At 35.7% G+C, this 24,499-nt stretch overlaps 3 protein-coding genes and 1 long non-coding RNA gene across 5 annotated transcripts; 1 reads left to right on the plus strand and 3 right to left on the minus strand.

The window, feature by feature from the left end:
• Positions 1-5,503: 5,503 nt before the first annotated feature.
• Positions 5,504-7,084, minus strand: LOC148690841 (uncharacterized). The gene is made up of 3 exons (XR_015956240.1): positions 6,658-7,084; positions 5,872-5,943; positions 5,504-5,800 (listed from the first exon to the last, which is right to left on the minus strand). It is a non-coding gene; the product is annotated as an uncharacterized LOC148690841 (long non-coding RNA).
• Positions 7,085-7,777: 693 nt separating this feature from the next.
• On the minus strand, positions 7,778-11,989 carry LOC137740635 (phosphatidylglycerophosphate phosphatase PTPMT2). 2 transcript variants are annotated; one of them, XR_011069172.2, is made up of 8 exons: positions 11,793-11,989; positions 11,433-11,655; positions 10,844-10,966; positions 9,445-9,538; positions 9,260-9,342; positions 9,055-9,144; positions 8,553-8,919; positions 7,778-8,195 (listed from the first exon to the last, which is right to left on the minus strand). XR_011069172.2 is itself a non-coding variant. In XM_068480472.2 (7 exons), the coding sequence occupies exons 2-7, from the start codon at positions 11,631-11,633 to the stop codon at positions 8,653-8,655; spliced, it is 858 nt and encodes a 285-aa protein (XP_068336573.1). In that variant the 5' UTR covers positions 11,634-11,655; positions 11,793-11,989; the 3' UTR covers positions 8,309-8,652. The 2 variants fall into 2 exon arrangements, 1 of the variants encoding a protein (XP_068336573.1); XM_068480472.2 differs by lacking the exon at positions 7,778-8,195 and having other exon boundaries at positions 8,309-8,919.
• A 5,333-nt stretch (positions 11,990-17,322) lies between these two features.
• LOC137711173 (leucine-rich repeat extensin-like protein 2) lies at positions 17,323-19,014 on the plus strand. Its single transcript, XM_068450384.2, has one exon. The coding sequence runs from the start codon at positions 17,600-17,602 to the stop codon at positions 18,797-18,799; it is 1,200 nt and encodes a 399-aa protein (XP_068306485.2). The 5' UTR covers positions 17,323-17,599; the 3' UTR covers positions 18,800-19,014.
• Positions 19,015-19,494: 480 nt separating this feature from the next.
• Positions 19,495-22,057, minus strand: LOC137737441 (acid phosphatase 1). The gene is made up of 3 exons (XM_068476916.2): positions 21,518-22,057; positions 19,977-20,186; positions 19,495-19,884 (listed from the first exon to the last, which is right to left on the minus strand). Exons 1-3 carry the CDS (start codon positions 21,904-21,906, stop codon positions 19,707-19,709), a joined length of 777 nt encoding a protein of 258 aa, XP_068333017.2. The 5' UTR covers positions 21,907-22,057; the 3' UTR covers positions 19,495-19,706.
• Positions 22,058-24,499: the final 2,442 nt, after the last annotated feature.

Raw genomic sequence — 24,499 nt, forward strand, 5'->3', positions numbered from 1 at the left:
CTTTGTTGCTTTATTCTATTCCATATTCGATCTTTTTCAGCAGTATTATAGAGTAAAGATATGTTTCTCCCTCTCTAATTAGCTAGAGAGAGGAGAGAGAGAGAGAGAGAGAGTAACGTGCATGCGATCTTTATTTTCATGGGACGTGCATGAAAATTGAAATAAAGGTTAAAACAACGTGGAGGATAATTAAGCAGCTTCATCGTAGTTTCTGAAGGGAATAAAGAGGAACCAAGAATTAAAAGACAAGAATAAACTTTAGTACTTGCAAAATGACCAACATCTCCTGATCGAGCCCTTATTCCCAATTACCCTGATTATACAAATACAATGTCTCTGAAATATGGATAATACTTGTACTGTTTTGGGTACCTACTTGTTTCCCTCACTTACAAGTTGTAATTAAAGAATCTTTACCGTCCGAATATCACAATCGAAACCAATCATTCTCTTTATCATCGTCTAATTTGGAGATCATTTAGTCATCCATATGTATCAAATCAGTCAACGGTTTTGATAACAAGTAGCATCCTCATGAAAAACCTTCCATTTTTTTTTATGCATTCTCTTTGTCATCATCTAAATATCATATTTGCAAAATAGTATTCAATTTGGAGATTGTTTAGTCATCCCTATGTGTCAAACTAATCAACAATTTTGATAACAAGTAGCATCCTCATGAAAAACCGTCTATTTTTTTATGCATATGAATGTGGCTAAAAGATCTCCAAATTGAATAATTTTTTACATATTTGATATTTAGATGATGGTAAAGTAAATGAACAATTTGGATTATGATCAATATTCAGACAATAAAAATTCGTTAATTGTAAGAGAAAGAGGGGAGAGGGGACAAGTAGGTTCCCATAGGGGAAAACAGAAACATTATCTCTGAAATATATGTATTTTTTAATTTTATATAAAATACATTTATGAACTTGTAAATTGGCATATCCACTGGCACATATAATCGAATACAAACTAAAAATACCCGACAGCATATATATTCATACGAATATTGTCCCAATCTAACTAATACAATTTATATAGAGTGATTTTGGATGCGGTCCCTATTTATCAACGTTTTTTTATTGAAACCTTGTTGGTTTTTTATTTTTTATTGAATTCCCTGAAATTAATGCAATAATGCATTTCTATGTAGGTTATTATAATTTTTAAATTAAAATTTGATATTTGTAGTTATTTATATTAATGAGATTTTAAATAGAATCCATAATTTGTTGAAAATATTAAAAGAAATTATACTTAAATAAAACCCATGATTTTTCATTACTTATATTAATGACATTTTACATACAAAAAATTGGTAATTTTTATACGATGCATTTTACATACAAAAAGTTGGTACATTTTATACAAAAAAAAAAAAAAAAAAAAAAAGGTGATACGTTTTATATAATGGTTACATTTCGTATATATAAAAATAAATAAATAAATAAACAATGGGTACATTTTACACAAAAGAGATGGTACTTACAAAAAAAAAAAGTTCGGTACATTTTACATATAACAAAGTGACACATTTTTAAAGACAAATGGGTACTTATTAATAAATTATGGATACAAATAAAAGGTCAAAAAAAAAAACAATATGAGTACAAATAAAAGTTTGAAAAATATGGACACAAAAAGAAATTAATATATGGTTACAAACTAAAACTGAATAGAAAATTGGCACAATTTAAAAAAAAGGGTTGCAAATTAAAATGGGTACAAACTAAAAATAAAAATATATGACACAAAATTTAGCCATAAATATAAATATACCAAATGTAACGTTTCTAACACTAAATGAATAATTTAAAAATAAAATTTAATTATCTTGCTATGTAAAATATTTTATTATTGAAATAATTAATGATGTTTATTAAAACCAAGGGACCTTGATTAAAATTTGAAAAGGAATAAGGTTTCAATCAATGGAGTTGAAAAAATAAGGATGAAAACCTAATTTCTTCATTTATATATGGAAACTTAGTTTATGTGCGCGGTACTATATTTATTTGCTATTGTATCAGAATAACATCGAGGGGTTTATGAGTTGCAGCTGGAGATTCAACACTGTTTATGAGTTTAGTACGTACAGGTAGGGTTAGCACATAGCGGTAGCAAGTATATATATATTGAGATTTGTTGGTGTCTAGAGATTTGGTCCCATAAAGAAGTTGCAGGAAGAATTGTGGGTGGTGGGTAGTGCAAGGACGAATATCACAACATGGCCAAACTCACCCTTTTTGGGATATATTCTTCCACAACGTCCCACCACCCTCTTTTTATTTGCTTTTCATTTTTCATATAAAACACACACACATATATGGTCCACTACTGCTTCTGCTTCTGCTTATTCTAGGCTCATATACATATCATTTGGGGATGGATCTTCAAGTAATTGCAGAAATGCATGACTATCTTTAGTTTGGAGGGTTACTTAAGCGTATGGTGCATGAGTGCAACTCTTAAGCAGTTACTTTATGGGCTAGTTTGGTATTGCTATACTTAAAAAAAAAAAAAAATACTTTTGTTGTGTTGTAAGAATAAACAATTGCGTGGTATTGCTATACTTTAAAAAAAAAAAAAAAAAAACTTCTGCTGTGTTGTAAGAATAAACAATTGTAAAATAAAGCAATTGAGTGTTTGGTAAACTTTTTTTTTATTTTTAAAGTGCTCTTAAGTGTAAAGATGTTTGGTAAACTTTTATACAAAGCTGTTGTAACCATGTCAAATGACAAAAATGAGTATGATATTAAATGTAAAATAAGAATAATTTTATTTATATTTGACAAAAAATAAAGAATAATAATTGTATTTATTATTTTATTTATTAATACTCTCTCTAGAGTCTCCTCCCTTTATTCTCTCCATATGCATCGACTAGACTTTTCCAAAAACCAAAAAAAATCTCTCTAGAAGTCTCCCCCACTACCCCAATTTTCTCAGTTTTTATTTTTTCTGCTCCATCTTCTTCTTTTTTATTTTCATCTCCATGGATTTCGAAGGCGCCAACGTTGTGATTATGCCGTCTTTGATGGGTTGTTCCTCAATCTCTCTCACATGTCTCACTGCATTTTTCTTCCTCATTTTCTTCGTCTGGGCAATCTAATGCCAAAACCAAATCTGAATCCGAGTTTGGTTATCACTGGAAAATATGGTGGTGTTTCTCGATGCGATTTTGTCAACATGGGAGTGAGAGAGGACGAACAATATATGGGTGAAAGGACAGAGACATAAACAATGTCGTAGGGTATGGAATCAAAGGTCAATAACGATGATTGTTGAAGCTGGGAGTGAACAGTGTTGTGGCGGAGTTCACGAGGACGATCTCCCAATTGAAGTCGGTGACGTCTTCCAGTTGGTATTATGTGTACTCTATTTAATTGTTTAAGGCCATTTTGGGTATTTGAAAGTTTCATTAAATGACTCGTCGCCTCTTGCAAATTAGGTTTGCCCTGAAGCTGTGGAAGCAAAAAAAGCTGGTTTTTCAAAGCTAGCTTTTGCTGCTTCTGTTTTTTGGTTTTTTTCATCCAAAACTGTGAAAAAATAATAATAATAATATAAAAAAATAAAAAAAACTGAAGTTGAAAGTTTACCAAACACAAAAAAGCTCCCAGCTTTTTTTTGATACCTGCTTTTTTCAAAAGCATCTCAGTACCAAACCAGTACTGTATCTTAGGGATTTAAGTAATGACAACTTTTCATCATATGTAATTAATATTGCCGTTTTGCAGATAAGTATATACGATATTGGGTAGGAGAATTTGATACATAATATTGAAGGAAACATGACTAAATCCTCTTAACTACGTGAATTACAATGCTCATATTTTTTCCAGATTAATTTAACATTAGAATAGCGTTCCATGCATGGACGATTTGTATGCATAAAATATGGAAATTAGAGTTGGGATGGAAGGATGAACAACACAGATATGGTTTGTTAATTTACATAAAAAATCGATCTACAATTATGTTGTGAATACGGTATCAGATATAAACACCAGAGTTTTGTGTGTATATATATACAGATACAAAATGGACTAAAGTTGAAAAGGAGCTTTCTTTGAAAAGCAAATGAGGGCCCAATTAGATCACATCAGTTTAAGCTAGAGAAGTGTTTATAATAAAGTATCGTCGATATGTAACTGGTACGGACTGAATGGGCAGTGTCCCATTGGACAAATAATAGAATGTAGGGCTTATGGATGTTGAAAACAATGCTCTAATAATAATTAATAATAATAATTGTATATATCCTAGGATAGGGTTTGGATAAGACTGAAAAGAGACATGTATGAACTGCCAAACTTTGAGTGCTTATAACGTATGTAAGACCATCTGCAAACATCGATTGGAAGGAAAGCATGTATATGTATGTAATGGAAAAGAGTTTCAAATCAATCATACGCCTGTTATGAAATTAAGCAACTAGCTAAACAATATATGATTAATATGTAGCAAACATTAGAAACTGCATTAACAAAGGAACTAGTTTATAATTCTAAGGGTATGTTTAGAAGTGTCTTTATAATTCTAAGTAATCCCTTTAACAACGTTTCATAAAAAAGTTTAAGAAAAAAACCATTTTTGAATTTTCATCATAGTTCTTGGAAGTATTTGGATTTAATTTTTTGAACGTATCTATAACAGTAACGCTTATAAACTGAAATGTACTATATGAGCTGAATGTTAACCAGCATGTGCTTAATGGGTCTTGCACCATGGACCTGAAGTCCATAAATCATAAATGATTTATATTATATTTCTTAATGCACAAGGAAAAGATCTTACAAATTAAAACGAACAAATGTATTATTCTTACTAGCTTAGTTGATATTGTGCAGTTTTGAAAAAACATTATTAAACTTATATTCATGAAATTTTTGCCGCACAAAAGTTTCATAAAACTCATACAGAACAATCCATAGTTGTTCTTACCACTGAAAATATGTTATGGCTTTTAATATCTGTTATGGGCCGCTAGTATTCATTTTTTGTTTTTATTTTTTTACAATATAAGAATTCAATAAAATTCACTTATGGAACTTAAGGTATGATCGCCTTTAAATGACTAATATTTTTCATACTGCACATACAAATGATCTTATCACAAAAGTTGCATTTTTCACAAAAATGATAAGTTATAACTCTTAGTTTACAGTTCTTTTATGCAAAAATTGTAGAAAGACCATCAAAAGACCAATTTCCATGGCATTTAGCTTTAATAATTATTAATAATACTTTTCTAACTCAATAAATGATAAGCCACTTCCCACTTATAAGAATTTCTGTTTTACACACAAAGTTTTTGCCAAAACAACATTTTAGCGTGCTTAATTTTTTTTTCCAATTAGTTTGCTCTTCCAAACCCTACTACATTGGATATATATAGAATAAAAAAGTAGGGTTGGAATTTTGTCTTGAAGATCTTACAAATTAAAACTCGACAATCGTATTTTTTACGAGAAAGGAAATAGAAACGGTCATGTTTGAAAATCGATGTCAATCGTTTGATAAGGATTCAACGGTTGAAAGATCATTATTTACAAAAGCATAAAGAGTTTAGCAGCTTGTTGGAAAAGCAAAGCAACAAATGCGAAGAAACATAACATACATGTCCTCTTCAATAATCTCATCCTACAGATAAATACCTCGCTTTTCTTGATTTAAAAAGATAACTGCAGAATTTTTCTCGAGACCACAATGTAAATGCGGATGTTCTTTGTTTCTAAGAAATCTGTTTCGAGAGTTGCAAAGGTTCAAATGCGGATTGCCCTTCAATTTCCTGCAGGTTAACTCTTAATAATGGAATTCTTGTGTCAAATAAGTACATCATCACGGACTAATTACACTTACAGGGATTTGAGAAACTTCAATTCTTCCAGGAACAGAGGCATTGGCCTGGTTAAGTTATTGTTCGACAAATCTCTGGGACAAAAAGCATTATAGTTAGTATGTTCTGCAGGATATTAAAGTGAATAGCTTCAGCAAGATGAGTCTTTATGGAAGCAAAAGTGAAGAACAACTACTACAAGGACTCAAGCGATGACAGCTTGGCAATGGAAGCAGCTATTATCCAATTCAAATTGCTTGAACTCAAGTTCCCAATCACTATAAAGGGCAATTTTGCTTAGAAATTGCAAAGACAAAGAATTGTAAGAAAACTAGTTCCCCAGAAGGACTCATAGGGAAATAATCCGAGCAAGCGAAGTGATATAGTTGCGTTCTGGACCTTCCCAAGAGAAATCCTTAGGTCCACAAGGATCACCAGCCCAGTTTCTTTTTATTTGATACATAGTAGTGATGTTCCTTATGGCATCGACTGCATTCATTAACAAAGAGAGATCAAACAGGAACGATGTGAAAGCATATATTTTTCCGAGCAACTAACAATTACCAATGCACTAAAACCTATCTTAGTTTTAATGGCAGTAGCGAGGACAAAAGAGGATTATGGGAGCACAACTACACACCAGGGCCAAGTGACCTGACTACTAAAGCATCCTACCCTACCCTCGCTCAAAGCGATTAGAGGGAACCTAGCCCCGGATAGAACGCTCCATGATCTTCCAGGCACCCACACCAAAGCATATATCAATACAAATAAGAATGTGCTTGATGGTTCGACAAAAAAAGACATACCATCTTCACCATAAGTAGGTGATTCAACTAGCTGCACGACTTGGAAAATCTCCATGGCAATTGAGAACGGGAGGAAGGGAAGAGTCATCTGCCTTGGATATCGAAATTTCATGATCTTTTCCACCAGAGCTTTTGAATTAGATATTCGTCTGCGTGTATGTAGCGTGGAATGAACTGTCCAAACAATGGAGATCCATTCCAAGATATATTGAATTTGATTAGACCTCCCTTCTTGTATGGAAACTACAATTAATGGAGAAAACAAGCTGCCTGAATTTGATCTGTATTTCGGCGTCAACTTTTGGTTAAGGGTGAGGTGTGGCAATGCTTTAGATATTGTTACAAAGGAGATTATTGGTTTTGCAGAATCAAATACCATGGATGTTTGCCTAATAAATAAAGGGTTGGGAGCTCCTTTCATTTCGGCGTCGGAACTTAGACCCCTTAATAGCTCAACTTATGGTACTGAATTTGGGACATCTGCATCATTATTACTCGCTGAAAGATCGGCCATCGGTTCGGGAATGGAACAGGTCGATATGGAGACGATGTTTATGATCATATCGCATCATAAATTTTATACAAGCCCCTGAAATCTTAGAGACAGACTTGCCAACCCACAATAGATCAACCATAAAGACTGCACAATGAGATTTTACGGATTCCTGGCCAAATGGCCCTGACTTTTGAAGGCTTGAAATTTAAATTAGGGTTCCATTTAAGTCCACCCTTACGCGTACACTAAATGAAAAAACCCTACGTTGAAAACAATGTTAGCATAAAATTCACCTGTCTTTCTCCCACCCCCACCTACTTTTCATGTTTCTATTTTTGCTCTTGTTCCTCCGGCGATAATTGCATAGCGTGGAATGATTATTGGTACATCTGAACTTAACTGTATATAGAAGAGATGACTTAATATGCATATTACTATTTTGAAAGAATGACGCAACATATTCTAAGCTGTTTTAATTCACGCGGAAAGATTAAAACTTGAATAGCACATTGCTTTGGTCAATTGGCCGGACTTGAATGGGCATTGATGGATGGGCCAATTGGAGCCGGAATCCGTAAATCACAAGATCCCCATCACCACAAAATAATCCAAACAACCTAGCAATGTAAAATAGCCCGACAGATAAGACCCGCCCATTATGTGAAAATTATCAAAATGGTCAAACTCTACAGCTACAATAGTTGGCTATTGCATATGTTCAAATAGAGGAAAATCTTAGGTAAGGTGCATGACTATGTTATATGTACGACACCTCTCGCGACTAAGCATAAGATAACATTTGTAACCCATTGTCCGTGGAAAATTGTAGCTTCCGCCCCTCCATACCACGTGCATGCAGCCATACTAACACACCCCCTGTATTTGGTCTCACGTGCCTTACACTTGTCATTGTTTATTGGAACAGAACCACCACATGACAGTAAATCCGTTCTAGTGTATCATGCTTTGTATACAGAGGTCAGGCATCAGTTTGTCTCCATTGTCCGTACCATAGTTTATGGCACCTCGCCCTCCCAAAGACCTGTCGCCATTCAGAACTTTGACATTAGCCAATGTATAATAGAAAGAAAGAAACCTCGTAAAAGTTTCACCGCTGGCACAAGTTGCTAAAGCAAAACACAACACCACCAAAGGTTAAAAAGCAAAACAATGACGCTTTAAATGCAGCAGCAGCAGTACATAGTGTGCCATTGGTACAAACTAGGAAAATAACAACGACGAAATTACATTAAAAAAGGAAGAAAATTTGACGTGCTGTGTAATGTACATGTAGAAGCTCCAAAATACATTCCTCAGCCATTGACAATGCGTTATACTCAATCTTGAAGAAAGCCGCCGAAACCTTTTTTTTTTTTTAATCTTTAATTTCTTCATTTACCTTCTCTCTCTCGTAAACATGAAGCGGCCAGAAACATTGGCGCGTCATAAAACTTCTACAAGCAAACAACTATCGACACTTGCGTGATATGTGTGAGAGCTCAGCAAGCACGTGGCTCCGGCACAGACAACCGCCTCGCGACTGGTCCACAATTTCCTGAGACTTTCAAGGATGCGAAAAGGCATGATAACCTAGCTATCATGGGGCTGGCCTTCACCATTTTGGGAACAATTGCCAACTGCTTACGAGCAGTGTCGTCGTAAGTTCCATGGTACCCTTCAAGATCATCTTTGGTAATTAAAACTGCATCTCCTGAGGGAGAACATGCTGCGGTAGTTGATCCACATCTGCTGTATTCTAGAACAGCCTGCCAAGAAACAGCAAAACATGGTGATTGAGGTTGTACGGGAATGGGAATTAATAAAATCAGTCAGCAACGAATGATAGAAGATTGCAGATTATAACAAAATGCATATATACAAGAGAGAACTACAACACATACCTTCCATTGTGAGGGGGCTAGCAGTACACGTGGTCTTCTAGACCGGACATAGTCTAGGGCTGCAGATGGTGTCATGTTCTTGTATTTCACCTGCAGAAAGCAAATCAATTCAATCCTATAATGTCCTAGAGGTTGACAAGGGTTCATCATCAGTAACTCTTCAGCTAATGCAACCAGCAACTTTTGAAAAGCAGGAGATAGTTACCAAATAGCAAAGCACGATAGTTGTGCTCCTTCCCCGACCAGCTTTACAGTGCACATAAGTAACTTCACCACACGATGCATTCTCTGTGTTTGGGAACCAAGGTTAAATAATTAAATTAACAGCTCTACAAATGAAAGCTAAAAATTACGAACTAGCAAAATATTGAAGTTGAATAAGATCCTCACCGTGAATGAATTCTACAGCTCTGTCGATATCAACAAAGGAAGGAGCAAATAGATAATCTCGCGTGGGAATTACAAGATGGTCAATTCCATGGGCCTGAGAACCATCAAACATCTTAAACGAATAAGTACAATCCAGATTGAGAAGATTTAAATGCATTTCACTCTTCTTATTGGCAGGATAATAAAACATCTCAAAACAAATAGAAAGAATCATTATAGTTTCAAATCTTAATCTGTGGGTTCCTTTTCTCATATGTTAGATCAAATAAAGGTGATTTCAAACTTGTCCTTATTTAGACATTTAAAAACATATTTTCGTTAGAGGAAAAAAACTTGAAATAATGATTTCGTTACATCATATTATCCAAGGACAAGAACCAAGAAAAATTGGGTAACTTTGGATGCGGTCCTTACTTATCAACGTTCTTTGATTGAAATCTGGTTAATTTTCAGTTTTTGATTGGGGTACCTGAAATTAATACAATAATACATTTCTATGTTGGTTATTATAATTTTAAATTAAATTTGATATTTGTAGTTACTTATATTAATGAGATATTAAATAAAATTCATGATTTGTTGGGTTGAAAATATTCAAAAAATAAATTATACTTGTATAAAAAAGTATAATTTAATGACATTTTACATACAAAAAATTGGTAATTTTTATATGATACTATTTACATACAAAAAGTTGGTACATTTTATACAAAAAAGGTGGTACGTTTTAGATGAAAAAATTGGTACATATTATATACAAAACAATGGGTACATTTTAGATTAAAAAAATTAATACATCTTACATTAAAAAATGGGTACATTTTACATAAAAAACATGGTACTTACAAAAACAAATTTGGTATATTTTACATATAACAAGGTGGAACATCTTTAAAGAAAAATAGGTACATTATCAATAAATTACTGGTACAAAAAAAAAAGGTTAAAAAAAGGTGTAAAAATAAAATTTTGAAAAATATGGACACAAAAAGAAATTAATATATGGGTACAAACTAAAACTGAAAAGAAAATTTGTACAATTTAAAAAAAGGGCTGCAAATTAAAATGGGTACAAACTAAACATAAAAATATATGATACAAAATTTACCCATAAGTGTGTGTGTATATATATATATATATATATCAAATATAACGTTTCTAACACTAAATGAATATATTTATTAATAAAATTTAATTATTTTGATATGTAAAATATTTTAGTATTGAATGATGTTTATTAAAACCAAGGGACCTTGATCAAAAATTGAAAATGAATAAGGTTTTGATCAACGGAGTTGAAAAAGGAGGGATGAGAACCTAATTTCTCCAAAAAAAAATATTTATATTTCTAACATGGTAGTAGCAATTCAGAACCATATGGTGCAGAGAAGTAACACACACGATACAAGGATGTCGGAACCAAAGTTTCGTAAGGTTCATTGAGAGTGATAACACCACCAACACCTAGCCGCTTCAACTGGGGAACGTCTTTGGGAAATGGAACCGCACCGAGCAGAACAAACTGTAAGAACAGCACCGCGTATCCATTAAACACCACGAAATGAGCAACGAAATACATTTTACCAAACAAGTACACCTCTTACAACAAATCCAAGACGATATTCATACATATATACTCGGTCTATTCAAATATATGTAATAGCAACATGCAAGAATCCACTTTTGTGTAAAGTCCTGAAAACATCAAAATTTCAATTTTTTTTTTCTTATCCCAAATTTCGATTGATTGCCAAGAAAGTGAGAAAACTGATTGATCAATTTCAAAAACTCGTTTCTTCTTTTGAAACCAACTTTCTCAGAAACCAAACAAATCGTAGCTACATAACAAAGATATATAAATTAAAATCAACAAAAAAAAAAAAGATGAAAAGAAATCAATTTTCCTACAATTTCTAGGTCAACAAACAGAGGATTAACGAACCCAACCACAAAAATACATAAATTGAACAAAATCGAGAAAGAAAAACCTGGTCAACTTCATCCCACCATCTGAACTCAGCTTCCATCTTGTTCCGCAGCACATTATACAACAGGGTCGGGTAAAAGAGGATCCGCGCCCCGGCTCCAACGAGTGCTCGCTTGGCGTCGTCAACCCCAACTACCTGCCTCCCGGAAAGGCCGTCATTCCGATCGCAATCCCCCTCCGCCTCCAGTTCCTCGATCTTCATTTCGCACACACAACAAACACCCCTGACCACCAGATCCAAATTTAATGAGAAAACACAAAGGGTAATAAAATCCCCAAAAAGATTCCGATTTTCCGAATCCCTAATTCGCAATTGGGATATAAATTTCCGAATAAAAAAACAAACAAGAAATTTACATACTTGGCAAACCAAGGAGCGGAATTGCAATGAACAGGCAAATTGGGGGCCGATCCCGAATGGAAAATTAGGGTTTTTTGGGTGGGAAAACGGAAATTAGGGAAATTAGAGAGGTGGGCTTCTAAATTTGGGGAGTTAGAGAAAGAGTGTGCACTGTTTAACTTAGATGCCAAGGAATTGGATTTGGTATGCGAATACTGAAATAGGAAGTTGTAAATAGTCAAAATCTGGGAAATACAGGTAGGTGGTGGTTATAAATGGGGGTTGGAGTTGGATTTTATTACGTTAAATGCCATTGGAAGGTTATGTGTCTGATGGTGACTGGTGGGTGATCCGAATGGTTAGTCAAAAAGATAAGTCTTAAAGTGGTTAGTTAATAAAGGTAATAAAGGAAAATATAGGTTAACTTAGCGCCCTTGGTAGGAAAAAGTAATTAATTAGATGGAAGCATGACCAAGAAAGTTGTCAAGGAATAAGTGTTTGCTTAACTTAATCTCCAAGTTAGTAAGTTTTTTTTCGTTTTCATTTCATGCTCTAAGAGTGTAACAACGTGTTTCGACGTGGATTTGATTTACATCATGGATAATGAGTTGCATTTTAAATAATCTTGTAGTCAACATTTGTGTTTAAAGAAATTGAACTTTGAAAAAACAGAAGCTATGGTACTTTACTCTTTAAATATTGAAAGAGGTTCCGCGTTCAGGTCGTATTTCGGCATTCCCTCCCCTAGGTCATTGTTGTACTATTTTCTCAAGTGTTGTTTCTTAGATTTTATTAGTAATGTGAAGTGGGCAGTAGAAAAGAAGACTGCAAAGAGGGAGCTTCAAGTTCAACCGTGAACCATGCATATGAAGGGTAGCTAGGTAGGGTTACATCTTGTTGATACGAGAGTAGTGGTCCCCCGTTTCTCAGAGGGGATCGAACAATTTGTCGAACAATTTGTCTCAAAAGTAAAGAAAGTGGGAGTTTTTTTTATGCAAAGTAGGTGTCGCATGAATCTCATTCACTTCGGAAACACAGAAATTGCACTTCAAAACTAATCCCCAACAGGAAATTTTTTATTACTTTTTAATAAATCACAAGGAGTGAAAATGTAGTTTCAAGTAGGTTATTGTATAACTCACTCCTGCTCAGTGCTCAGTGGTGTGAAAAACAATTGGTAACATTAGGATAACTCAATTACTTATAAGGGTATATACGTCTCTTCATTACTCGATGTGGAATTAATATTTTCAATATGCCTTGTCACTTTTGATGAATTTTCAAGATTAGCACGTGGACAACACAAATTGGTGACGTGAAGCATATGCAGCCGTTGAGCTTCACAAGCAAGACAACCTACTCTAATACCCTTAAGAAGTTTTTTTTTCCATAGACACCATGAAGGATTAGTCAAACTACTCATAAGTACATGCAAAATATCTTCCTTCCTAGACGCGAAATTACTACTCTTAACAAAAAGGGGCAGCATATGGATTGATTTTGTTTTGGATCAAAGTGACAAATATTATATGTGTGTGTGTAATTGTTGGGTTGGGGTGATTCTTTTATGGTCTTTTACGTGCCTCATCCAACATAATCCTTTTGGATGGACAAATAAAAAACATAATCATTTTGGATTTAATTGGTTAGATGGATAATTTATGTTGCAACAGATACCATCTGTTCCCTATCTTCAAAACTCTGCCTAACTCCTAAGCACACACTAATTGAGTGATTAATTGATCACAATTTGGACTGGTTGCTGGTCAATACTTGATTAATTAGTTGAATAAACCCTAATTACCCAGATTGTTCTGTATGTATTAGGCCCTTACCATGTTGCATGAGCCCAGTCCAAATATTGGTAACAAAAAGTCTAAACAAGTACAATTTTGGGCCCTAAAATTCACTCTATCATTTCAGAGTCCAACTTTGCTGTTTTCCATCTCAAAACACCTCCAAAAGATCCAAACCAAAAGACCCAAGTTATGTATTTTGATATCTTTTTATGTATATGAATATTTCGGAAGAAATATTCGAACTTAAAACTTCTTAATATATAAATAAATAATTCTATTCGCACGTGAGTTACAAGTACCCGACAACTGATATAATTTTGAGAGTTGTCTAGTTGCGTTTCCTTCCACTCCATAAATGTAAAAGAAAGTACCTGACAACTGATATAATTTTTAGAGTTGTCTAGTTGTGTTTCCTTCCACTCCATAAATGTAAATGAATCAAGATCTTAAGAGCAATCGGAGAATTGGCATAAATTCCCACCCCAACTGAGCACAAGCACATGAGATACAGGTGAGTTTTGGGTTTGCCAATTTAGAAGCCTATCCACCTGGCTTCACACAATTAGGTTTTTTTTTTTTTATCCCCAACATCCCCTTGCATTCTAAAATAATTCATAGGAATGAGATTACTTATTGTCACAAAAAATCTTGATGCTTACCTAATATTCACATGCTGCCTTGATTCCTTCTTTTTTTTTTCTTTTAATTTTTATATTGTTAGGTATTAACGGTGTTTAAAATATCGATATCATTGAAAATATTAATATGTAAATTTGTGGAAATATCAATAGATATAATATGGAAAAATTACACATAGAGTATACTTTTACCACTTAATTTTATATTGAGACAACATTTTTTAACCATTTCAAGGAGAGACAAACAATAATAAATGTGAAAGATGACATCATTTGTTTTTTTTTTTTTCTTTGGAGTTTAACTTACGAAAATACCCTTTATCTATGGTATCTTTTCACACTTCTCTCTCCAGCATTGGAGTTGTTCGTGCCACCTAGGTGTCTTGTTTCTCAGGGTTTAAAGAGATGATGTAGTCGTGCAGGTTGGGCATCTACACCTTTTTGCCGCAAGAATGAGCTTCCCATCATAAGTTGAGGTTAACTAGTACAAAAGCTAAAACAATTATACTTACACTTGGGAATGAGACTTTAGAAAACCTATTTAAAATTTATTTGTTTCATCAGGTACATTAAATATGCTCTCAAACTTTTTAAAAAGATAAAAAAATTGATCCAAGTAAACAAAAGACCAACTTACAAAACAAGCGTCAATCTTATATTCTTATACATTTGGACATTGTTCAATGAACTCTCAAAAGATTAAACACATGATGAAGCTTGCACAAGAGAAATTAAATTAATACACAGTGATTAATTTAATTTGAAGGAGGATGTTAATTAACTTTGAACTTAATTTGATTGATAAAAAAAAAGTAAATTCTTTGGAACTTACAAATACCGAGTAAGAATCAATCTAACTCAACCCAACACAAACTAGGCTTCCCCATTTACTAATTCTTCTAAAACTATACAAACTGGTTCTATTATAAAATATATAAAACTGGTTCAATTTCGTGTTCCATGATACTCTTGATTATTCCGTAACCCTTACCTCCCTCGCATGAGTAGGAAAGTTGCATATATATTTTTTTTTAAGTAAAAAAAGTATACAAAACTGATTTTACATGTATTTGAAATTGACTTTGCAAAAATGGTCGAAGGCGGTTTGAACTGATTTTGCAACAATGGTCGAAGGCGGGTTGAATTGATTGTGCAAAAACGGTCGATGACAGATTAAACTGAATCTGCAAAAATGGTCGAAAACGGGTTGAACTAATTCTGCAAATGGTCGAGGACGGGTTGAATTGATTATGCAAAAATAATCAAGGACAGGTTAAACTAATTATGCAAAAATAGTCGAAGCCGAGTTGAACTGATTCTGCAAATGGTCGAAGATGAGTTGAACTGATTCTGCAAAAATAGTCGAAAACGGGTTAAACTGATTATGCAAAAATAGTCAATGACTGATTGAACTGATTATAGTAATAAATGATACAAACTTATTCTACATATAATTTCAAAACTGATTTTGCAGAAATAGTCGAAAATTGGTTGAGCTTATGAAACATATTAATTTTATTGGAGTTGTGAGAGTTGGATTCTATTGAAAGCCTAAAATCTTAGGGGGTATGGTTAGTATTTTAAAATATTGTTTTCATGTTTTTGGGCTGGCCTTTAATTGTTTTTATGTTTTTGTCTTTCCTTTATATGTTTAAAAACTAGTAGAGTTCCTTGAAATATAGTAAAAAAAATGTCCCTATATATAAAGCTCCCATATAATATTTTTTTCCGATGGAAATAATGAAAATTTGCTCAAAAATGTGTAAATTTAAAATGAAACTTTAGAGAATGTTAAAAGGCAGTTTGTCAATATTTAATCGATATATCGTAAATACCGACGAAATCTGTCGATATTATCCGAAATTTAAGAATTTCTTCGATGTTTTCAAAATATCGACCGTTCAAAGAAACTGCAAATAATAGGTATCACAAATGAATAGAGAACAATTGGTGCTTACATTCTTGTGGCCAAGATTTTTATAAATAAAACTAACTTGCAGGGCTTCCACTTATAGTGAGACGGTTGAATTTGGTACCATGGAAGCTAGCTGCCATCCAATAGAGAGATTCAACTCCAAGTAGAGCACGCGCTTGCCTTTTGATTCATGTTCTCACCATGAATCCCTTTTTGTTCGACACTGCATGTGCAATATTATGCCGACAATAGGGCAAACTTATCTACCTCAGCTGAATAGAGGGCTGGATATGTTAAGGATTCAGGTGTATACCGTACAACGGTGCGTACTAGAAGTCTAGAAAACTCCTGTGCTCTTCACGCAACCAAGCAAATGATCCCAACTTACTTCAAGATCAACTGGGAATGAAGAACCTGATATCCTCAAGCTAAGTTAAAACTTAAAAACCATAGATTACCCTATGGATTGGGATATAGTTTAAGTGATAGGAGTATTGCAGTTGCGCCATTTAGACATGCGTTAAACCATCTCATATTTGGCATAAACCGTAACTTTTAGTGCTTTAGAGAAAAGATTGATTACGTTACGTTTGCTTAACCACGTCATTTGAATGATATTTTACAAAATAAAAATAAAAAAGATTATATCTTTGTATCATTTGATTTTGGACTAATCTCACCTAGTGAAAAATGTCAGAATCAGTCAATTTACCAAAATATCTCGATTCAGACACCGAGAAAGAGTAAATGAATAGAGTGAAGTAAATATTATTATCTGAATAATAAGTTTGAGTCTGGCTACAAATACAATAGGTATCTGAACTTTGTCCCATCTAATCAATACTACATGTACTGATTCATAACATTATGAGCCACCCAAAATGTTTGTATCCTTCTCACTCTGCTTTCTGTCAATGATTAGGACCTAAATCATATCATTACGCAAGCTCATATAGACTAATTTGCCCCTGCTCATTTATATTGGTCGGTTTACTAATGGACCAACTTACTGACCAGAACTTCTCTGTCACCAAAAGAAGCTGACCAGCCTGTTCTATCACCATGAAATTGAATGATGATAACACTTAATCACTCGCTCGTAAGTCAACATATGTACAGTGAAATGTTACAACCAAAACATTAAATCGAAAACAAAAACATTAATAAAAAAAAAATATAATTAAAACAGTTTCATCCAATAGGAAATATCATTGAAACAGTATCTTGATCATGATCATTTTATTTTACAGAGATATTATTATAACAATATCTCGATCATGGACACTTACATGTGAACAAAAATGTCACGAAGTGGTATCTTAAGCCAACAATAGTATTGTTACAATACATTTTACTCTCGTTCAAGGCCAAATAAACCCCACCAGTTTCCACTCTCATTAATGCTGCAAACATAATTGGACAACTTTACAAGTAAACCCAGCAAAGAAGCATTATAGTGTTTTCTCCACTAAAAAAATGGAGAAATGGTGGTGGTTTCTTGCACTTCTCCTACTGATTGCTATCCCCACGGAAGCTGGGATTAATGTGGGCGGAGGAGTTGGTGTCAATGTCGGCCCTGTTGGCGGCGGCGGTGTCTGGATTGGTGGAGGAATCAATGGAAACGGGAATCCCCCGGTCCCGTCTGGGTCTTCTCCTTCAGGCCTCGAGAGAGCTTTCACCGCCCTCCAGGCGTGGAAATCCGCCATCTCCGACGACCCATCAAAGGTTCTAGACTCATGGGTCGGCCCGAATGTGTGTTCTTACAGAGGGGTTTTCTGCTCACCTGATTCTCAAGAAGTTGCAGGCATAGATCTCAACCACGCCAATCTCAAGGGCAATCTCGTCCAAGAGCTCTCTTTACTCTCTCAACTCTCTCTCATCCACCTCAACAGCAACAGATTCTCCGGCCAAATCCCCGAAACTTTCCGAGACCTCACCGCCCTCCAAGAACTCGACCTCAGCAACAACGACTTCTCCGGCAGCTTCCCAACGGTCACATTACAAATTCCGAACCTCATCTACCTCGACCTCCGATACAACAGCTTCTCCGGCACCATCCCGGGCGAACTCTTCAACCAAAAACTCGACGCGATCTTCCTCAACAACAACAATTTCGAAGGCGAAATCCCCGAGAGTTTAGGAAACTCCCAAGCCTCCGTCATCAATTTCGCAAACAACCAGTTCACCGGAAACCTCCCGGCCAGCTTCGGCTTCATGGGGACGAAACTGAAGGAGATTTTGTTCCTCAACAACCAGTTAACCGGCTGCATTCCCGAAGGAGTCGGGATCTTCACAGATGTTAAGGTGTTCGATGCAAGCCATAATTCCCTGATGGGTCATCTTCCCGACACGATTTCTTGCCTGGAAGAAATCGAAGTTCTGAACTTGGCGCACAACGAGCTGTCGGGGGTGCTGCCGGACTTGGTGTGTTCGTTGAAAAGCCTGGAGAATCTGACCGTTGCTTACAATTTCTTTTCTGGGTTTAGTCAGGAATGTACGAAGTTGCCTGACCGGAATGTGTGGTTTGATTTCTCCCTGAATTGCATTCCCGGGCGGAACATGCAGCGGCCGCAGCCGGAATGCTCTCTGATTCCGGGCGGCGGGTTGAATTGCCTGAGAATTCCGGGGTCCAAGCCTCTGGTCTGTGGGTCCCGCTACCCGTCGTCTTCTCCATAAGGAGATTTCAGAGCTTAATTTCTCTAATATCCAGACAAATGTTTTGTTAACCAAGATTCCCAGAAGCACTATTTTAAAAAGCAGAATTCATGATTGGCTTTGGATTTGAGCAATGGAAGAATCGTGAGCAGAAACAGTGGGATATATAAAATGGTTTGCTTCTGTTTGTCATGTGACATTCTTATGGAATTTATGTGATATCTTTTTGTGCCGCACTCGCATGTATGTTTATCGGCTTGTGTCACGTGACTTCATCTCAACTTTTAAAAATCTTGTTTTGGCATTTCCAATCCAGTGCTCATATAATTAAAAGCTTTCGTCTTTGCCGTTGTTGAACAAACATATTTGAGAACTTGAATGTTTTTACCTAGTTGTTGTAACCGGCAAAAGCACTTCTAATTCCGTTTGGACAGAAAACTTAAAAGCGCTTATGGATTGTATAAGCACTTTATCAAGGAGCAACCACATCCAAGTATTTTTTTAAGTGCACTTGGTTTTTCAATAAAAGTTTCAACATGTTTCCAATAGTTTTTGAAGCGCTAAAAGTGTTTTCTTCAGAAGTATTCATAAACAAGTCTTTAAGTTTTCCACAAAAAATGGTAGGATCATTTGTGTATGCACTTGGCTCGATCATCTATGCACGAGTGTGTGACTGTTCCTGGCACTCCTGTTTGCACCAACTTATTCCAATCAAATGAAACAAGGCATATGCGACTCTAAATCAAGCCGACTTTCATACCATTTGAAAAGATGAATACAAATACAAGGTTCTCCGGATTGGATTGGCTCGCCGCCGGGTTAGCAGACGAACGATGGCAACCAATTTTAATCACTGTGGCAATTGAACTTAAGGGAAAATACAAGAGTCTAATTATATTACAGACAATTGCTGAATGTTGGTAATTTGCTAGGCAATGTAATACATTGGGTTTGGAAGTTTAAAGGATCGTTGAGCAATTGCAAAACCCACCAAATCACTCCATTGATCTCCCGAGCTCCCATGAATTCGATAACCTTCATTTATCAAGTCCGATCTCTTCTGGGATTTGAAGACCGTGGCAAGTGTTCCTTGATCAGAAGGTCCTCTGTATCATTAACGGATTAACCAAACATCAACAGTCTTTACTACCAAGTTACGAAGAAAGACAAGGAAAGAAATGAAGTTAGCGCAATGTACCTCAGCAGCAGCCTCTCCCAATTATTGTAACCTGCAACTAGAAGGTTTTTCGCGGTGTCATTTCTCTGATATTCGCTCCGCCCAGTTAACAGAAAAATCTTGAAACCCAACCGCTCAAGCTGACTGTATAGATTTAAACTTGCTGGGAGAGCAGGGGCCTCAGCCAACTCCACCCACTCATCGAAAGATGCTTCATCGAACGTCTCTGATCTATGTCCAAAAGAATGTAGACCCAGTCAAATTTCATCGTATGGAAAACTTATCAATTAAGACAACTAAAATCATTGATGTACTCCAAGAATCCCGCATAACTCACTCTAGTTAAAGGAACATAAACCAGACCTATACCAGCTAAGAGTGATGTTGGGAAATCGAAAATTACAAAGAAAAACAGAGAGTTTTCAGTGGAACTCTCATTGCTACGATGGAGGATAGAGGACTTGAAGGCAGTGAACAATGTGATGATTATGCAACCCCAGTTCGTCAAAGAAAAAAAAACTGGAATCTGCAGCATAAATGTGTTCTGTATAACACAAGTAAGATTGTTTACCTTACCCATACTTCAGCTATATGTTCCCTTTCCCCTTACCCCGTGTAAATTAGAAAAAAAAAAAAAAAAAAAAAAAAAAAAAAAACACCCCGACAACGATAAGTTTTAAATGACTTATCTATCCACTTGTCTTGCTCTAATTGATTTGAAGTTGTATAATTTCCTATGGTGCCCTTCCCTCATTACCACGTCTGTTAAGTTTTCCACTAAAGTATTGGGTTTGAAATGTTTTCTCGAAGTTACAATGTTACCAAATTGCTAAAAGTTATTTCCTTCTCACTCTAAATTGCTAAAAGCCACACTGTTTCTTCCCATTTAGACCTTCTCACTGTGCTTTGTCACAAGTCACAATGTGCAAGGTATCACTTTGGCACAAACTAATAGGATATATGCAGCAGCATCATCTTTTACAAGCAATACTCATAAGTTAACAAACCAAATGATCAACAAACAAACAAACCAAAATGAAGGCTACAAAGAATGCCCTGTAACAATGGAGAAAATCCATTGAGTCACCGGCTATCTCTAACGTTAGCCGCCCTTATCACGTGATCTGAGTGTTACCGACACTAAAAAAATATATCTGCAGACTGCAAAGGTATGACATTCTCTTCTAATAAAGGCTCTCTTATGCATGAATCTAAACCTCTAAATTCTATAAACATACAATTTTACAATCAAAATCCAATCATTCCATATTTCCTCATCAAAATTGGTCATTTGTCGCAAAGCTTAAAATTAGATCAAGATCATCACACTTTCTGCTTTGGGTGGGGCCTGCACCCTAGCATGCATCACACAGTACACTATCTATCCACCTTACGTGGCGGCCTCTCATTAGCTAATCCCACCTGCCAATGACGAATCAATCACGTGTATATTCCACACCAACCACAAAAGGCCTAACATTCCTAACCCACAACAATTTAATCTGCAGTAAAAATCAAACCAATCAAAGCAAATCGGACGGTTGTGATCGACTGGAGCTTACCCGAATCCATGTGCCTGATAGTAGGGCAAATTCGAAAGCAGAGTCTCATCGATGTCGAACACCCACGCGTCCTTCCCATCGCCGCCTATGGTCACCCCCTTCGCGAAGCTCAGCGAGAAATTCGCGACGGCCGCCGAATCGGACAGATACCGGTCGCCGGTCATGTAGTTCTGGACGAACCCGACGCACCTGGACGGAATGTTGGACCAGGTCCCGGCGTCGTTGGTCTCGACGGAGAATCTCCAGCTGTCGCAGAAGAGGCTATCGTCGGAGTCGGAGACGCGGTGTCGTTTCGTTGGCATTTGGATGATGGATTGGGATGATAAGGACGTGGGGATTGCGAGGAGGGTGATGAGGAGCAGGAGAGGGCGGTGGCGAACGGAGGCCATTGATTTTGCTGAACCCAGAAAGATCTTTGCGGGAATCGGAAAGAGCTTTCTGGTTTCGGATTGAGAATCGAGAAGGACGGAGGAGGGAGAGACTCCGAGAGCTTTTTTTTCTAAACGATTTTGGGGGGTTTTGTCCTGTTCTTTTATGATTTTATCCGTACCCGAGAGTTTTTACGTACAAATTTTACCGCATTTTAGTTTGGTTTTTATTTTTTCGGTAAAAACTATAATTATTTTACATCAATTTTTATAAAAACAATTAATTTTAGTTTCATCAACAGAAAAGCAATCAAATTTTAGAAAATAAATCGCATTCACAGGTTTTATAGGATTTAACATTACTTATAAAAAAATTTATAAAAACAAATAATTTTAGTTTCATCACCAGAAAAGCAATCAAATTTTAAAAAATAAATCGCATTCACGGGTTTTATAGGATTTAACATTACTTATAAATTGAACATTCGTTACCTACAACAAACTATAATAAGTCATGATATAGCATATATCCGCTGCCTTCATGAAGGTGAAATTTAACTAAGTGAGAACCTAGTACCTCGAGACCAATACAATCATGCGAAATGGTTTTTCTCTTTAGTTGGGTAGTAATTTCCTTTTTGGTTTTTGCCATTTTATTGGATAAATAGATAGTAATTTATGTTAACAAATCTTACATAGAGTTGTGAGAGAGAAAGTAGAGAGAGAGAGAGAGAGAGAGATTGTGTATTTCTTCAATAGTTCACTGTATTGATTAATATTGTTACATCACTTGTTTATATATAAATACATCCCCATATAACTAACTCATCTAATACACTTGTGATACATGGCACACATCTAATACATAACACTTGGCACAATCCTAAGCTAATCTCTATAGCCTAACATTCCCCCTCAATCTTATGGAGGTGAGAACCGAGCATAAGATTGGAACAATGGACATTGAACTGAGAAGAGCACAACCCCTTAGTAAGCACATATGCACACTGTTCTGTAGAAAGACAAGCTGGAACAAAATTGTGCCTTGTTGAACACATTCTTGCACAAAGTGGCAGTCAACTTCAATATGCTTTGCTTTGGAGTGTAACACATGATTAGTAGAAATATTGTCACAATGTAGTGGGGGAATAGATGAGCTAGAAAGATGCAGATCCTTGAGTAGCTGTTGAATCCACACTACTTCAGCAGTGGTAGTAGCCATTGCTTGATATTCAGCTTCTGTAGATGACCGACTTATTGTATGTTGTTTCTTAGAACTCTAAGAAACCGAATTAGAGCCTAAAAACACAACAAAACAAGTGGTTGAACACCTATCATTCAAGTCACCAACCTAATTAGCATATGTGTATGCCTTAATATCCATGAAACCAGGTCTAAAACATAGTATGAGACCAATGGTACCTCGAAGATACCTCAAAATTCGTTTTACAGCAACAAAATGATCTTCAATAGGGGAATGCATGAACTGACACACTTGATTAACTGAATACGCAATGTCTGGGTGTGTGAAGGTGAGGTACTGTAATGCTTCAACTATGCTTCTGTAAAGACTAGGATCCAATACAGAAGAGCTACCACGATTTAGTAACTTGTGATTGAGATGACAATGAGTGATGCAAGGCTTGCAATGAAGCATATCAGTTTTCAACAAAAGATTTGTAATATATTTGGACTGATGAACAAAGATACCTTGAGCTTGATATTCAATCTGTAAACCAAGGAAATAGTGCAGCATACCAAGATCCTTCATATCAAATTCTTTGGTCAATTGATTAATCACAACTTGAACATGACTCTCAACATTCCTAGTCAAAATTATATCATCAATATACAAAAGGAGAACAACAATAGACTGGCCAGTAGACTTCACAAACAATGATGGATCGACATACGAGGATTGAAACCCCAAAGATAAAAGAAACCTGGGTGATCAACATCCACAAAGTCATAGAGAGACCTTTGAAGTTTATAAACATATTCAGGGTGATCAACATCCACAAGGCCTTGTGGTTGAGCCATAAAGACTTATTCGTCAAGAAAGCCATGTAAGAAAGCGTTTTTGACATCCAGTTGTTTCAGTTTCCACCCTTTTGAAGCAGCTAGAGATAACATAAGCCTCACTGAAGTAAGTTTAACTACAGGGAAGGCCAACTTCCTGAGATAACCCCTTAGCCACTAATTGGGCTTTATAGCAAGCAACCGAACCATCAGGATGCTTTTTAACTTTATATATCCATTTACACCCTACCACATTTTTATTGGGAAGAAGTGGAACTAAACTCCAAGTGCCCTATTGAACTAAGGCATCCATCTCCTTTTGCATAGTTGTTTTCCAATGAACAAGTTTAGATGCTGCAGAGTAGGATTGAGGCTTTATGACAGAGAAATCTTATTGCACATGAGCACTAAAAACTTGCTTCTTCTTGATAATGCCAAACTTAGATCTAGTATGCATTGGATGAACATTTCCTGAGGATAAAGACACTTGTTGTAACTCTGTTGCTTGAGACACAAACAAATCTGGATATAACTCAGAATGAGGCACTTGTGTAGAAGTAGAGTCTTGAACCAACTGTGGAGATCCACCAGTAGA

Source organism: Pyrus communis, chromosome 15 (assembly GCF_041283825.1).
Source record: "Pyrus communis isolate YQ-2024b chromosome 15, ASM4128382v1, whole genome shotgun sequence".
Lineage (NCBI taxonomy): Eukaryota > Viridiplantae > Streptophyta > Magnoliopsida > Rosales > Rosaceae > Pyrus > Pyrus communis.

Bases quoted from the DNA above. Each gene is read 5' to 3' on its own strand.
- LOC137740635 (XM_068480472.2), bottom strand. From the start codon at position 11,633: ATGAAGATCGAGGAACTGGAGGCGGAGGGGGATTGCGATCGGAATGAC. The intron at 10,967-11,432 runs GTTTTTCTTTCT...CTGTTCTTACAG, and splicing joins GGTGGGATGAAGTTGACCAG to TTTGTTCTGCTCGGTGCGGT. The intron at 9,539-10,843 runs GTGTGTTACTTC...GATGGTTCTCAG, and splicing joins TTCCGACATCCTTGTATCGT to GCCCATGGAATTGACCATCT.
- LOC137711173 (XM_068450384.2), top strand. From the start codon at position 17,600: ATGGAGAAATGGTGGTGGTTTCTTGCACTTCTCCTACTGATTGCTATC.
- LOC137737441 (XM_068476916.2), bottom strand. From the start codon at position 21,906: ATGGCCTCCGTTCGCCACCGCCCTCTCCTGCTCCTCATCACCCTCCTC. The intron at 20,187-21,517 runs GTAAGCTCCAGT...TTTTGGACATAG, and splicing joins TATCAGGCACATGGATTCGG to ATCAGAGACGTTCGATGAAG. The intron at 19,885-19,976 runs GTACATTGCGCT...TTAATGATACAG, and splicing joins TGGGAGAGGCTGCTGCTGAG to AGGACCTTCTGATCAAGGAA.